General features: G+C 36.8%; 1 protein-coding gene and 1 non-coding gene across 3 annotated transcripts in view; both read right to left on the reverse strand.

Moving 5' to 3' along the window:
- Positions 1-9,467: 9,467 nt before the first annotated feature.
- LOC112649011 (U4 spliceosomal RNA) lies at positions 9,468-9,609 on the reverse strand. Its single transcript, XR_003129436.1, has one exon. It is a non-coding gene; the product is annotated as a U4 spliceosomal RNA (small nuclear RNA).
- Positions 9,610-12,305: 2,696 nt separating this feature from the next.
- MAEL (maelstrom spermatogenic transposon silencer) overlaps positions 12,306-12,763 on the reverse strand; it is a 30,766-nt gene continuing 30,308 nt past the window's right edge. For both annotated transcript variants that reach the window (XM_025430488.3, XM_025430489.3), the window contains exon 12: positions 12,306-12,762. In XM_025430488.3, the coding sequence (XP_025286273.1) occupies positions 12,575-12,762 (188 nt within the window). In that variant the 3' untranslated portion in view covers positions 12,306-12,574. The remainder of the gene's footprint in view (position 12,763) is intronic.

Consider the following 12,763-nt stretch of genomic DNA (forward strand, 5'->3'; position numbering starts at 1 on the left):
AAGTAGTATTCCATTGTGTATGTGTATATATAATGTATAAAGAAGATGTGTGTATATAGATGCATGTATATGATGTGTGTATAGATACACATCTTCTTTATCCATTCATCTATTGATGGACATCTGGGCTCTTTCCATAGTTTGGCTATTATGGACACTGCTGCTATAACCATTGGGGCATAGATGCCCCTTTGGATCACTACATTTGCATCTTCTACATTTGTATCTTTGAAGGTAAATATGCGTTTTCAACTTTTTGAGGAAGCTCAATACTGTTTTCCAGAATGGCTGCACCACTTTGGATTGCCACCAACAGTGTATGAGGGTTCCTCTTTCTTCAAATCCTCACCAACATCTGTCATTTCCTGACTTGTTAATTTTAGCCATTCTGACTGGTATGGGGTGGTATTTCATTGTGGTTCTGATTTGTATTTCCCTGATGCCAAGTGATGTTGAGCATTTTTTCATGTGTCTGTTGGCCATTCGTATGTCTTCTTTGGGGAAATGTCCATGTCTTCTGCCCATTTCTTGATTGAATTATTTGCGTTTTGCTGTTGAGTTTGAGAGGTTCTCCCTGTATATGATAAGATATTTGCAAGTGTCTTCTCCCATTCCATATGTTGCATTTTAGTTTTGTTGACTGTTTCCTTCACTGTGCAAAAAAGCTTTTTATCTTAATGAAATTCCAATAGTTCATTTTTGCTTTTGTTTTCCTTCCTCTGGATATGTGTCTAGCAAGATATTGCTGAGGCTGAGGTCAAAGATGTGCTGCATGTGTTCTCCTCTAGGATTTGATGGATTCCTGTCTCACATTTAGGTCTTTCATCCATTTTGGGTTTATTTTTGTGTATGGTAAGAGAGTAGTCCAGTTTCTTTCTTTTGCATGCTGCTGTCCAGTGTTCCCAACACCACTTGTTGAAGAGACTGTCTTTTTTTCATTGGATATTCTTTCTTGTTTTGCCCAAGATTAGTTGACCATAGAGTTGAGAGTCTATTTCTGGGTTCCCTCTTTTGCTCCATTGATATATGTGTCTATTTTTGTGCCAGTAATCATACTGTCTTGATGGTTACAGGTTTGTAATACAGCTTGAAGTCCAGAATTGTGATGCCTCCAGCTCTGGTTTTCAACATTCCTTTGGCTATGTGAGGTCTTTTCTGGTTCCATACAAATTTTAGGATTATTTGTTCCAGCTCTGTGAAAAATGCTGGTGGTATTTTTATAGAGATTGCATTGAATGTGTAGATTGCTTTGGGTAGCATAGAAATTTCAACAATATTTGCTCTTCCAGTCATGAATATAGAATGTTTTTCCATTTCTTTGTGTCTTCCTCAATTTCTTTCTTAAGTGTTCTATAGTATTCAGAGTACACATCTTTTACCTCTTTGGTTAAGTTATTCCTAGGTATCTTATGGTTTTTCGTGCAATTGTTTAGATGATCAATTCCCTGATTTCTCTTTCTGCTACTTTATTGTTACTGTATAGAAATGCAACTGAATTCTGTGCATTGATTTTATATCTTTCCACTTTGCTGAATTCCTGTGAGTTACAATTTTTGGGTGGAATCTTTTGATATTTCAACATAGACTATCAAGTCATCTGAAGAGTGAGAGTCTGACTTCTTTGCTGGTCTGGATGCCTTTTTTTGTTATCTGATTTGCTGAGACTAGGACTTTCAATACAATGTTGAACAACAGGGGGAGAGTAGACATCCCTATTGTGTTCCTGACCTTGGGGGAAAAGCTCTCAGTTTTTCCCCATTGAAGATTATGTTAGCTTTGGTTTTTTCATATATGGCTCTTATGATATTGAGGTATGTTGCCTCTATTCCTAAAGACAGTTTTAAATTAATTAATTAATTAACTAATTAATTAATTAATTAATGATAGTCACAGAGAGAGAGAAAGAGAGAGAGAGAGAGAGGCAGAGACATAGGCAGAGGGAGAAGCAGGCTCCATGCACCGGGAGCCCGACGTGGGATTCGATCCTGGGTCTCCAGGATCGCGCCCTGGGCCAAAGGCAGGCGCCAAAACGCTGCATCACCCAGGGATTCCCACTAAAGACAGTTTTAATCAAGAAATGATGCCATAAAAAAAAAAAAAAAAAAAAAGAAATGATGCCATAATTTGTCAAATGATTTTTCTGCATCTTTTGAGAGGGTCCTCTGTTTCTTGTCCTTTTCTTTATTAATGTGGTGTATCACATTGATTGATTTGTGGATGTTGAATCACCCTCGCAGCCCAGGAATAAGTCCCACGTGGTCATGGTGAATAATCCTTTTAATGTACTGTTGGATCCTATTGGCCAGTATCTTGGTGAGAATTTTTTCACCCATGTTCATTTAGGGATATTGGTCTGTAATTCTTTTTAGTGAGTTCTTTGTCTGGTTTTGGGGTCATGGTAATCTCATAAGATGAGTTTGGAAGTTTTCCTTCCATTTCTATTTTTTGAAACAGCTTCAGAAGAATAGGTATTAATTCTTCTTTAAATGTTTGATAGCCTTCCACTGGAAGGCCATCCAGCCATAGATGGAAGATTGTTTATTATTGCCTTCAATTTCTTTGCTGGTTTCTTCTATTTCTTACGTTTCAGTTTTGGTAGTTTATACGTTTCTAGGAATGCATTCATTTCTTCCACATTGCCTAATTTGTTGGCATATAATTGCTCATAATATTCTCTTATAATTATTTGTGTTTCTTTGGTATTGGTTGTGATATCTTTCGTTTATGATTTTATTTATTTGGGTCCCCCCTCTTTTTTTTTTTATAGGTCCTGCTAGGGGTTTATCAATCTCATTAATTCTTTCAAAAACCAGTTCCTGCTTTGCTGATCTGTTCTTTTGAATTCTATTTCATTGATTTCTGCTCTTTTCTCTCCTGCTGGATTTGTTTTATTCTGTTTCCAGCTGCATTAGGTATAAGGTTAGGTTGTATATTTGAGCCTTTTCTTATTTCTTGAGAGAGGCCTGTATTGCTATATACCTCCCTCTTAGGACCGTCTTTGCTGCATCTGAAAGGTTCTGAATAGTTGTGCTTTCATTTTCAGTTGTTTCCATGAATTTCTTAAATTCCTTAATTTCTTGGTTGACCCACTTATTCTTTAGTAGGATGCTCTTTAACATCCATGTATTTGTGGTCCTTCCAAATTTTCTCTTGTGATTCACGTTTTAAAGTATGAAAAAATGCAGGGAATAATCCCAGTCCTTTGATACCAGTTGAATCCTGACTTGCAACCCAGTATATGATCTATTCTGGAGAATGTTCCATGTTCACTTGAGGAGAATGTGCATTCTGCCAATTTAGGATGAAATACTCTGAATAGATCTGTGAGGTCCATCTGGTCCAGTGTGTTATTCAAACTCCTTGTTTTCTTGTTGATCAGCCTAGATGGTCTGTCCACTGCTGTGAGTGGTGTGTTAAAGTCCCCTACTATTGTTATATTAACAATGTGTTTCTTTAATTTTGTTATTAATTGGTTTATATACTTGGCTGCTCCAGTTAGGGCATAAATATTTACAATTATTAAATATTCCTGTTGGATAGACCCTTTTATTATGATACAGTGTCCTTCTTCATCTCTTATTTCCAGTCCTTGGTTTAAAATTTAGTTTGTCTGATATAAGGATTGTTACCCCAGCTTTTTTTTGATGTCCACTAGCATGATAAAAGGTTCTCTGCCCCTTTACTTTCAATCTGGAGGTGTCTTTGGATCTAAAATGAGTCTCTTGTAGATAGCATATCGATGGGTCTTATTTTTTTTTAATACACTCTGATTCCCTGTATCTTTTGATTGTAGCATTTAACCCATTTATGTTCAGAATAATTACTGAAATATATGAATTTAATACCATTGTATTACCTGTAAAGTCACTGTTTCTGTATAGTCTCCGTCTTTGTTACTTTTGGGTTCTCTCTTCACTCAAAGCGTCCCCTCCTTTAGTATTTCTTGCAGGACTGATTTAATGATCACAAATTCTTTTAGTTTCTATATGTCCTAGAAGCTCTTTATCTCTCCCTCTATTCTGAATGACAGCCTTGCTGGATAAAGGATTCTTGGTTGTGTTATTTTTCTCATTTAGCACCTTGAATAATATGCCCGTCCTTTCCAGCCCGCCAGGTGTCTGTGGACAGGTTTGTATCAGACTTACTTGTCTATCCTTAGGTTAAGGACTTCATGTCCTGAGCTGCTTTCAGGATTTTCTCTTTATCTCTGAATTTTGCAAGCTTCATTATTATAAATCAAGGTGCTGACCTATTTTTATTGATTTTGAAGGTGGGGTTTTCTGTGCCTTCTGGACTTGAATGTCAGTTTCCTTCTCCAGATTAGGGTAGTTCTCTGCTCCAATTTGTTGAAATAGACCTTCTGCCTCTGTCTTTCCTCTTCCTCTGGGACCCCAATTATTCTAATATTGTTTTGCTTTATGGTATTGCTGATCTCTCAAATCTTCTTTGTGATCCAGTTATTTATCTTTTTCTCTGCTTCTTTATTCTCCATCATTTGCTTTATATATCACTGACTCTTCTGCCTCATTTGTCCTAGCAGTTGGAGCCTCTATTTGATTGCATCTCAGTAATATCCTTTTTATTTCAGCCTGATTAGATTTTAGTTCTTCTATTTTTCCAGTAAGGGATTTTCTAGTGTCCTCTATGCCTTTTTAAAGCCTAGCTAGTAACTTTATAATCATTATTTTGAATTATACTTCCAACATCTTACTTATATCCATACTGATTAAATCCCAGGCAGTGAGTACTGCCTCTTGTTCATTCTTTTGCAGGTTTTCTGTCTCATCATTATGTCCAGAAAATATGAGAAAATACAACAACAGTAACAACAAAATACACTAGAAAAATACACACTAAACAAATCAGAAGAGAACAGAAATATATATATAGAGAGAGAACCAAACAAGAAGTAGAACAGCAGTTGAATTCCTGGGACCAGATGAAACTAAGGTCTCCTACTCCTCTGCCATCTTGGATTCAAGAAGAAGTAGAATAGAACACATAAATAAAGTAGATAATGCATGTATTCTGATCTGTCAGAATAAACTAATTACCAAAATAGGAAAGAAAAACATATATATGTACACAAAATTAAAATCGAATAAAAGGAAACAAAAAATGTAAAATATTTACAATGTAAATATAAAAATAAAAATTAAAAAAGACTTAAAAAATAAGAAAATAGCTGAAAAGGAAAGAAATATATAAAATCGAAAGGCTAAAGAGTAACAAAAAAACAACACGTGTTATATACTGTTTTCCCCAAGAACTGTAGGTTAGCCATTCTGGTTTTTTTATTATGAATTTTTTCTTTTTAACATTTTTTAAAAATTTGAATTTGATTTGCCAACATATAGTGTAACACCCAGTGCTCATCCCATCAAGTGTCCTCCTCTCTCTGATGGGTAAACTTGGTATTAGCTGGTTCCTGTTGGTCTTCTGGGGGAGGGGCCTGTTACTCTGATTCTCAGGTGTCCTTGCACCACCCTTGCCAGTGGGCAGGGCTCAGTATAAGCTGCTCCAGATTCCACTATGTGGCTGTTTTGCTGCCTGAAGGCTTTCAGCACTGATGGGGGGGGATGACAGTGGTGGCACCCCATCTCTAGCCTGGGAGCTGAAAGTCTGTACCCTGCACTCCTCTGTGAGCCCCCCCCCCACAAAAAAGCAGTCACTCTTGTCTCTCAGGTTTCCATCTGAACTCTGTGTTCACCCAGGTTGTGACTGTGCATTTTTATCTCACGATGTGACACAGCTTTGAGTCTCCAAACTTTATGGGACTCCTGTGGACCCTGGGGAAGGATGGGGGTCTCTCTGCAGTTTTGTCTCTCGCTGGGTTCCTGCTCAGAGTGTGGTAGACTGACCATGTAGTGGTTTGTGGTTCATGGCAACACCTAGCAGAAAGCGAGTGTCTAGACTTGCTGTTTGCAGCCAGCCTTCCTGCTCTGATGCTTTGTAACCCTGGAAATCCTGAGACCATGCTGTCCTACTTGGGATTCCACCCACTTTGCCCCCGAGCACCTTTCAGGCAGACTTTTAAAAGTTCTCATGTTGTACTCCACTGCTTGTAACACTTTCCGGTACCCAGCTTATGGAGGCTCCCTCCTTCGCAGTTTATCTTCTGATATATCGCCTCAGATTCACTTCTTTACACCTCCCACCCTACAAAAGTGGCTGCTTTTCTGTTTGTAGAATTGCAGTAATTCTTTTCTCAGATCTCTGGTTAATTTCACAGGCATTCAGAATGATTTGATAACTATCTAGCTGAATTCCAGGGACCAGACAAAATTAGGGTACCATACTCCTCTACCATCTTAAATCCCCTGAACATTTTTTAAAAAATGTTTTAAATGATTCAATTTCTCCATTACAGGAAGTGTAGGCTTTCTCTGTCTTACGGCACTTCTAGTGAATTATATTTTTCTAGGTATTTGTTTCTAGTTCATCTAAGTTTTCAAATTTATTGGTATGAAATGGTCATGGTATTATTTCATCTCTTTAACTTCCACTGGCCTCTTAATTTTTTTAGCTCATTTACCATTTTTTCATCTTAACAATATTTTTCAAAATTTAAATTCAATTTGCCAACATATAACACCCTATGCTCATCCCATCTAGTGCCTGTCACCCAGTTACTTCATCCCCTGACCTTCCTCCCTTTCTACAACCCTTTGTTTCCCAGAGTTAGGAGTCTCTCATGGTTTGACTTCCTAATTTTTCCACACTCAGTTTCCCTCCATTCCTTTACAGTCCGTTTCAATCTTTCTTATATTCCACATATAAGCAAAACCATATGATGATTGGCTTTCTCCAACTGACTTATTTCACTCAGCATAATACCCTCTGGTTCCATCCACATCGAAGCAAATGGTATTCATCCTTTCTGATTGCTGAGTAATATTCCATTGTGTGTGTGTGTATATCTTCTTTATGACCTCTTTTATATTCCTAATATTGTATTCCTAATATTGCTTGTGCCTCTTTTTTGCTTGATTCATCTCATCAGAGTTTTTATCTATTTTAATAGTCTTTCAAAGAGCCATCCAGGGCTTTGCTGAATCTATTGTATTTTTTTGTTAGTTTTTGAGTGAATGTGGAAAGGGGGTAGGGGCAGAGGAAAAGGAAGAGAGAGAATCTTAAGCAGGCTCCATGCCTACCATGGAGCCCAATGCAGGGATCAATTTCATGACCCTGAGATCATGACCTGAGCTCAAAATAAGAATTGGATACTTAACCAACTAAGCTACCCAGGTGCCCCTGTATCTTTGTTTTCTATTTCACTGATGTTGACTCATTTTCTTTCTTCTACTTTTCATGGGTTTATCGTTCATTCTCTAATTCTTAAATTGAGTATTTAGTTGCTTGTCAGCCTGTCTTTTCTTCCAGTGTATTTAAAGCTATATTTTCCTTTCTCAGTACTCCTAATATGTATTTATATTATTGTTCAACTGTTATGCAGAATCAAAACATCAGTTATTATGACTTAGTTCATTATCATTACTATCATTTAGTCACAGGGAAGTTTTTAGATTCCATTAGGACTTCCAATTGTATGGGGTTTTTAAAAAGTTATTTTTAGAACTATATTGTTAATTGAATAGTGCAAAAAGAACAGGACTTATCAACTCCTTGAAATTTGAAACTTATTTTGCAGTTTGGTCTATTTTTTGGAAAAAATTCCATGTATATTTGAAATGAATATAGTCAACAAACTACTAATTCAAGTTTGTTATTAATATTTTTATTTTATATATTTATTGATTTCTAGTATGCTTATCAATAAAAGGCTTATATTTAAATCTTTCAGTGTGATAACAGATTTGTCTATTTCTCCCTATGCTCTAAAACTTTGCAGTTTTTAAAACTATTAGGTGCATAAAAGGAAAAATCATTGAACCAAAAAATATTTATATTTGGGGACCTCTTGCCTCAGCTGTACAATTCTCTCCCATGGGCGTGATTCTGACCTAAGTGGTTGGACAAAACTTGGTGCCAAGAGAGTAAAGCTGTTCAGCACCAAGGCACGGAAGCTCTGTGTGTCCCCATAGCTGGGGCCAGCTTGTGCCCCTGGAGCCTAAAGCCTGCCAATGCTCCTAGGAGGTAGCATCAGAAAAAGACACCCCAAGTTGAACCGGCCTGACACCCCGCCCCTGTCTCAGGGAAACCCTGTGAACCTGAGCCAAAGGGCTGATGTGCACTTGTTTACTATGTAAGCAGGAGTAGAAGAATATCTAATGTACAGTGGAACCTTGTACAGCATAAATAATAGCTTTGAGAAAAAAAAACATGTTGATAATGAGGAAAGACATGCATGTGTGGGGGCAGGGGCCATACAGATCTCTGCAGCTTCCTTTACATTTTGCTATGAATCTAAAATTCTTCTAACAAATAAACTTTTAAAATACTTTTAAAAAACTATTTCAGGGGCACCTGGGTGGCTCCGTGGTTGAGCATCTGCCTTTGCCTCAGGTCGTGACCTTGGGGTCCTGGTATCGAATCCTGCATCAGGCTACCTACAGGGAGCCTCTCCCTCTGCCTATGTCTCTGCCTCTCTGTCTTGCTCATGAATAAATAAAATCTAAAAAAAAAAATTATTTCCATTAGCAATGCCTAAAAATGAAACACTTAGGTATAAGTCTAACAAAATATGTATTAGATCTATATGAGGAAAACTATAAAACTCTACTGAAAGATATCAAAGAAGAATTAAATTAATGGAGGGATATCCTATGTACTTGGATAGGAAGACTCAATATTGTCAAGATGTCAGTTCTTCCCAACTTGATCTACAGATTTGATATAATTCCAATCAAAATCCCAGCAAGTTATTTTGTGAATATTAACAAGCTGATTTTAAAGTATATATGGGAAGTTGAAAGATCCAGTATAACCGACTGAACATTGAAGAACAATGTCAAAGGACAGACTACTTCAAGACTTTCTATAAAGCAGGACACCCGGGTGGCTCAGTGGCTAATCATCTGCCTTAGGTTCAGGTTGTGATCCCGGGGTCCTGAGATCAAGTCCACATCTGGCTCCCTGTGAGGAGCCTGCTTCTCCCTCTGCCTGTGTCTCTGCCTCTCTGTCTATCATGAATAAAGTTTTTTTTTTTTTTAAAGACTTTCTATAAAGCAACATTAATCAAGATAGTGTGTTACTGAAATAGACAACCTATCAGTAGATTAGAACAGATCCACCTAAATATAATTAACTGATTTTTGACAAAAAAGCAAGGGTAACAAAATATAAAAAGATGGTCTTTTCAACAAATGGTGCTGGAACAATCAAACAACCATGTGCAAAAAAAAAAAAAAAAAAAAGGAATCTGTCACACTGTCACAGACCTTAACCCTTCACAAAATTTAACTCAAGCTGATCATAAACTTAAATGTAAAACACAAAACTATGAAACTTCTAGAAGATAACAAAGAAGAAAATCTAGATGACTTTGAATATGGAAACGACCTTTTAGATGTAACCCTATAGGTAAAATTCATGAAATAAATCAGTAAGCTGGACATCATTAAAAATTCTGTTCTGCAAAACACAATATAGCAATAATCGCGCCTCAGATAAACCTCATTGGCTACGATACTGCCACTGCGCAAAGCTTGCAAAACACAATATAAAGGGACACCTGGGTGGCTCAGTGGTTGAGGGTTTGGTTCACGTTGTGATCCTGGGGTTCTGGGATTGAGTCCCACATCAGGCTCCCCCGCAGGGAGCCTGCTACTCCCTCTGCCTATGTCTCCGCCTATCTCTGTTTCTCTCATGAATAAATAAAAAATCTTTAAGAAAAAAACACAATATAAAGAAAATGAAAAGCCAAATACAGAAAAATATTTGTAAAAGACACATGTGATATATAACTCTTATCCTATTGTATAAAGAACTCTTAAAATTTAATTTAAAAAATGAATGACCCAATTAAAAAATGGACAAAAGAACTTAAAAGACACCATACCCATTTTTAAATTAGGTTGACTTTTTACTGTTGCATCGTAAGAGTTATTTATATATTCTGGATTCTAGACCCTTATCAGATAAATGATTTCCAAATATTTTCTCCCATTTCTGTGGGTTGTCTTTTTTTTTTAAATCTTTTAAAAATTTTTATTTATTTATGATAGTCACGGGGGGGGGGGCAGAGACACAGGCAGAGGGAGAAGCAGGCTCCATGCACCGGGAGCCCGATGTGGGATCCGATCCCGGGTCTCCAGGATTACGCCCTGGGCCAAAGGCAGGCGCCAAACCGCTGCGCCACCCAGGGATCCCCTCTGTGGGTTGTCTTTTGACTTTGATAGTATCTTTTAATGCACATAGACAACTTTTACTGGACTTTTGATGAAGTCCAATTTCTTTCTTTTGTTGTTGTTGCTTGTATGTTTGCTGTCCTATTAAGAAATCAATGCCTCATCTAAGGTCATGATTTACCCTTGCACTTTCTTCTAAGAGTTGTATAGTTTTAGTTCTTATATTTAAGTTTTTTGACCATTCTGAGCTAATTTTTATATATGGTAGGGTCCAAATTCATTCTTTTGAATGTGAATATCCAATTGTTCCAGCACCATTTGTTGAAAGACTATTAATCTTTTTTGAATGGTTTTGGCACAAACAACAAATCAATTGACCATAGATAGTTTATTTCTAGAGTCTCAATTCTATTCCATTGACCCATGTATCTTAGCACTTTTAATAATACATTCATCACTTATTACACCTATGAAACAAAGTTCCTTGCAGGTGGGGGAAATATTTGTATTCACCTTAGTGTTTTTAACACAGCACTTAGCAAATCCTCAAAACATGTTTACTGAACAAATAAATAGTTTACTTTTGAGGCTCCCTGCATGGAACCTGCTTCTCCCTCTGCCTCTCTCTCATGAATAAATAAAATCTTTAAAAAAATAGAAAAAAATAGAAAGCTTCTGTGCAGCAAAGGAAACAACAAAACTAGAAGGCAACCTACAGAATAGGAGAAAATATCGGGATTATTACTGAACATTTTTTTTTACTTACTGAACATTTTTTTTTACTTTTTTTTTTTTTACTGAACATTTTGTACAGAAATTTGGGCACCTCAAAGTTGGCAACTGAGGAAAAAGTAGGTCATGAACTCAAACAGCAACAATTAAAGCTCTAAGTGTTGTCAGTTAACACAAAGAAAATGCTCCTGAAAATAGAACAAAAATCACTTTCAACCAGGACATCTAGGAGTGTCCCCCACACAAAGTCTTCTTGAAGGGTAGGTTAATACCTCAAATTTCCTGTAATGAATTTCGAAAAAAAAAATAAGGAGACAGGAGTTTGAATTTCACTAATATGGTTTGGGAGTTTTGATTAGCTTTCAAGAGTAAGAACAGCTTCTTAAGTAAATTCCTGGGACCTATTCTTTTGGTTTATCTGACACATATACCTCAAAAGTACAACACGACCTATAAAATTTTAAAAATATAAGTTGATTAACACAGGATTAAATTTAGATGGCAGAATAGGACTTAGACACACACCTAAAGCCATGGATGTAAATTATAATTTTAAGCCTTCCTTTCAACTTTACTTCCTCAGCCAGCCAAATTATTGTCATGCTGATTTTTTTTCCCCACAGAGGGAGGGAGGGAGGAAGAGTCCAAGGGAGAGGCAGAGAAAGAGAATCTTAAGCAAGCTCCACACTCCATGCATGAGCCCAGTGTAAGGCTTGATTTTACAATCCTAAGATATTTGGCTTAGGTCAAAGAGTCACTTAGCTGACCAAGCCACCCCTCTGTCATACTGATTTTGAAGAAACATATGCTTTCAAAGCTTGGATATAAAATTTTTTTAAAATCTGCTAGTAAAAAATGCAATATATAAACTTACATTGTGGGAGTTATTTCTTGTTCAAAGATCTGATACCAAAAACAGATGAAAAGAAAAGTAGAAGACAGTGTCATATATGAGAAACAGTCTTTGGAATCAGTTAACAGTTCCTCCAGAATATGACCTAAATCTCTGAGCTGTGTGTGTGTGTGTGTGTGTGTGTGTGTGTGTGTGTGTGAGAGAGAGAGAGACGACAGAGAGACAGAGAGAGAGACAGAGAGAGAGACAGAGAGACAGAGAAATGAAAGTAATCTTTCTCTAAGTGGTTATAAGGATTTTACAAGATGATATATATGTTCATAAAGTAGGTACTCAATAAGGTTCCAACATTTCATAATGGTAAGACAGATTAACTGTTTAAAAAGCCTTTCAAAACAGATATTCAATACCTTTATTGTAGAGGAAAAGATTATCAAAATATTCCCAAAAGCACAACTCTGAAATGCCAGTTTTGTTCTTAAAGGACTTAAAAACTTTAATGGTGTTCACACCATACAGTCAGGAAGTAGAACAACCCCACAAAAAAGCAAAAAGAAAAGCAAAAATCCCAAGATCTTCTCCAACCACAATTATTTTTACTATGAAACAGAATTTCCTTACAAATTAAGTAGTTTTTACAGTGGCAACATTTATCATTGATGTGATCTGTTTAATATGACTGTAGTCAAAAGGGAAGTTGGGCTTGTTATTTTTCCAGAAATTGAAAAAAGTACCATCATTAAGATAAGGAAGAGAAAGATTTGTATCCATCTTTTTGGGACATGTAAGGTGAGAGTGCAGTCTCACAGTTGGAGAATTTGTGGCTATTGCTGGAGGAACTGGAGATGCTCTCTAGTAAGCGGGTAATCCCTCTTCCCCGAACACTGCTGTTTTGGCCAGAAATTTTCACCCCAGATGGATAGTCACC

This window comes from Canis lupus, chromosome 7, assembly GCF_003254725.2.
Source record: "Canis lupus dingo isolate Sandy chromosome 7, ASM325472v2, whole genome shotgun sequence".
Classification (NCBI taxonomy): domain Eukaryota; kingdom Metazoa; phylum Chordata; class Mammalia; order Carnivora; family Canidae; genus Canis; species Canis lupus.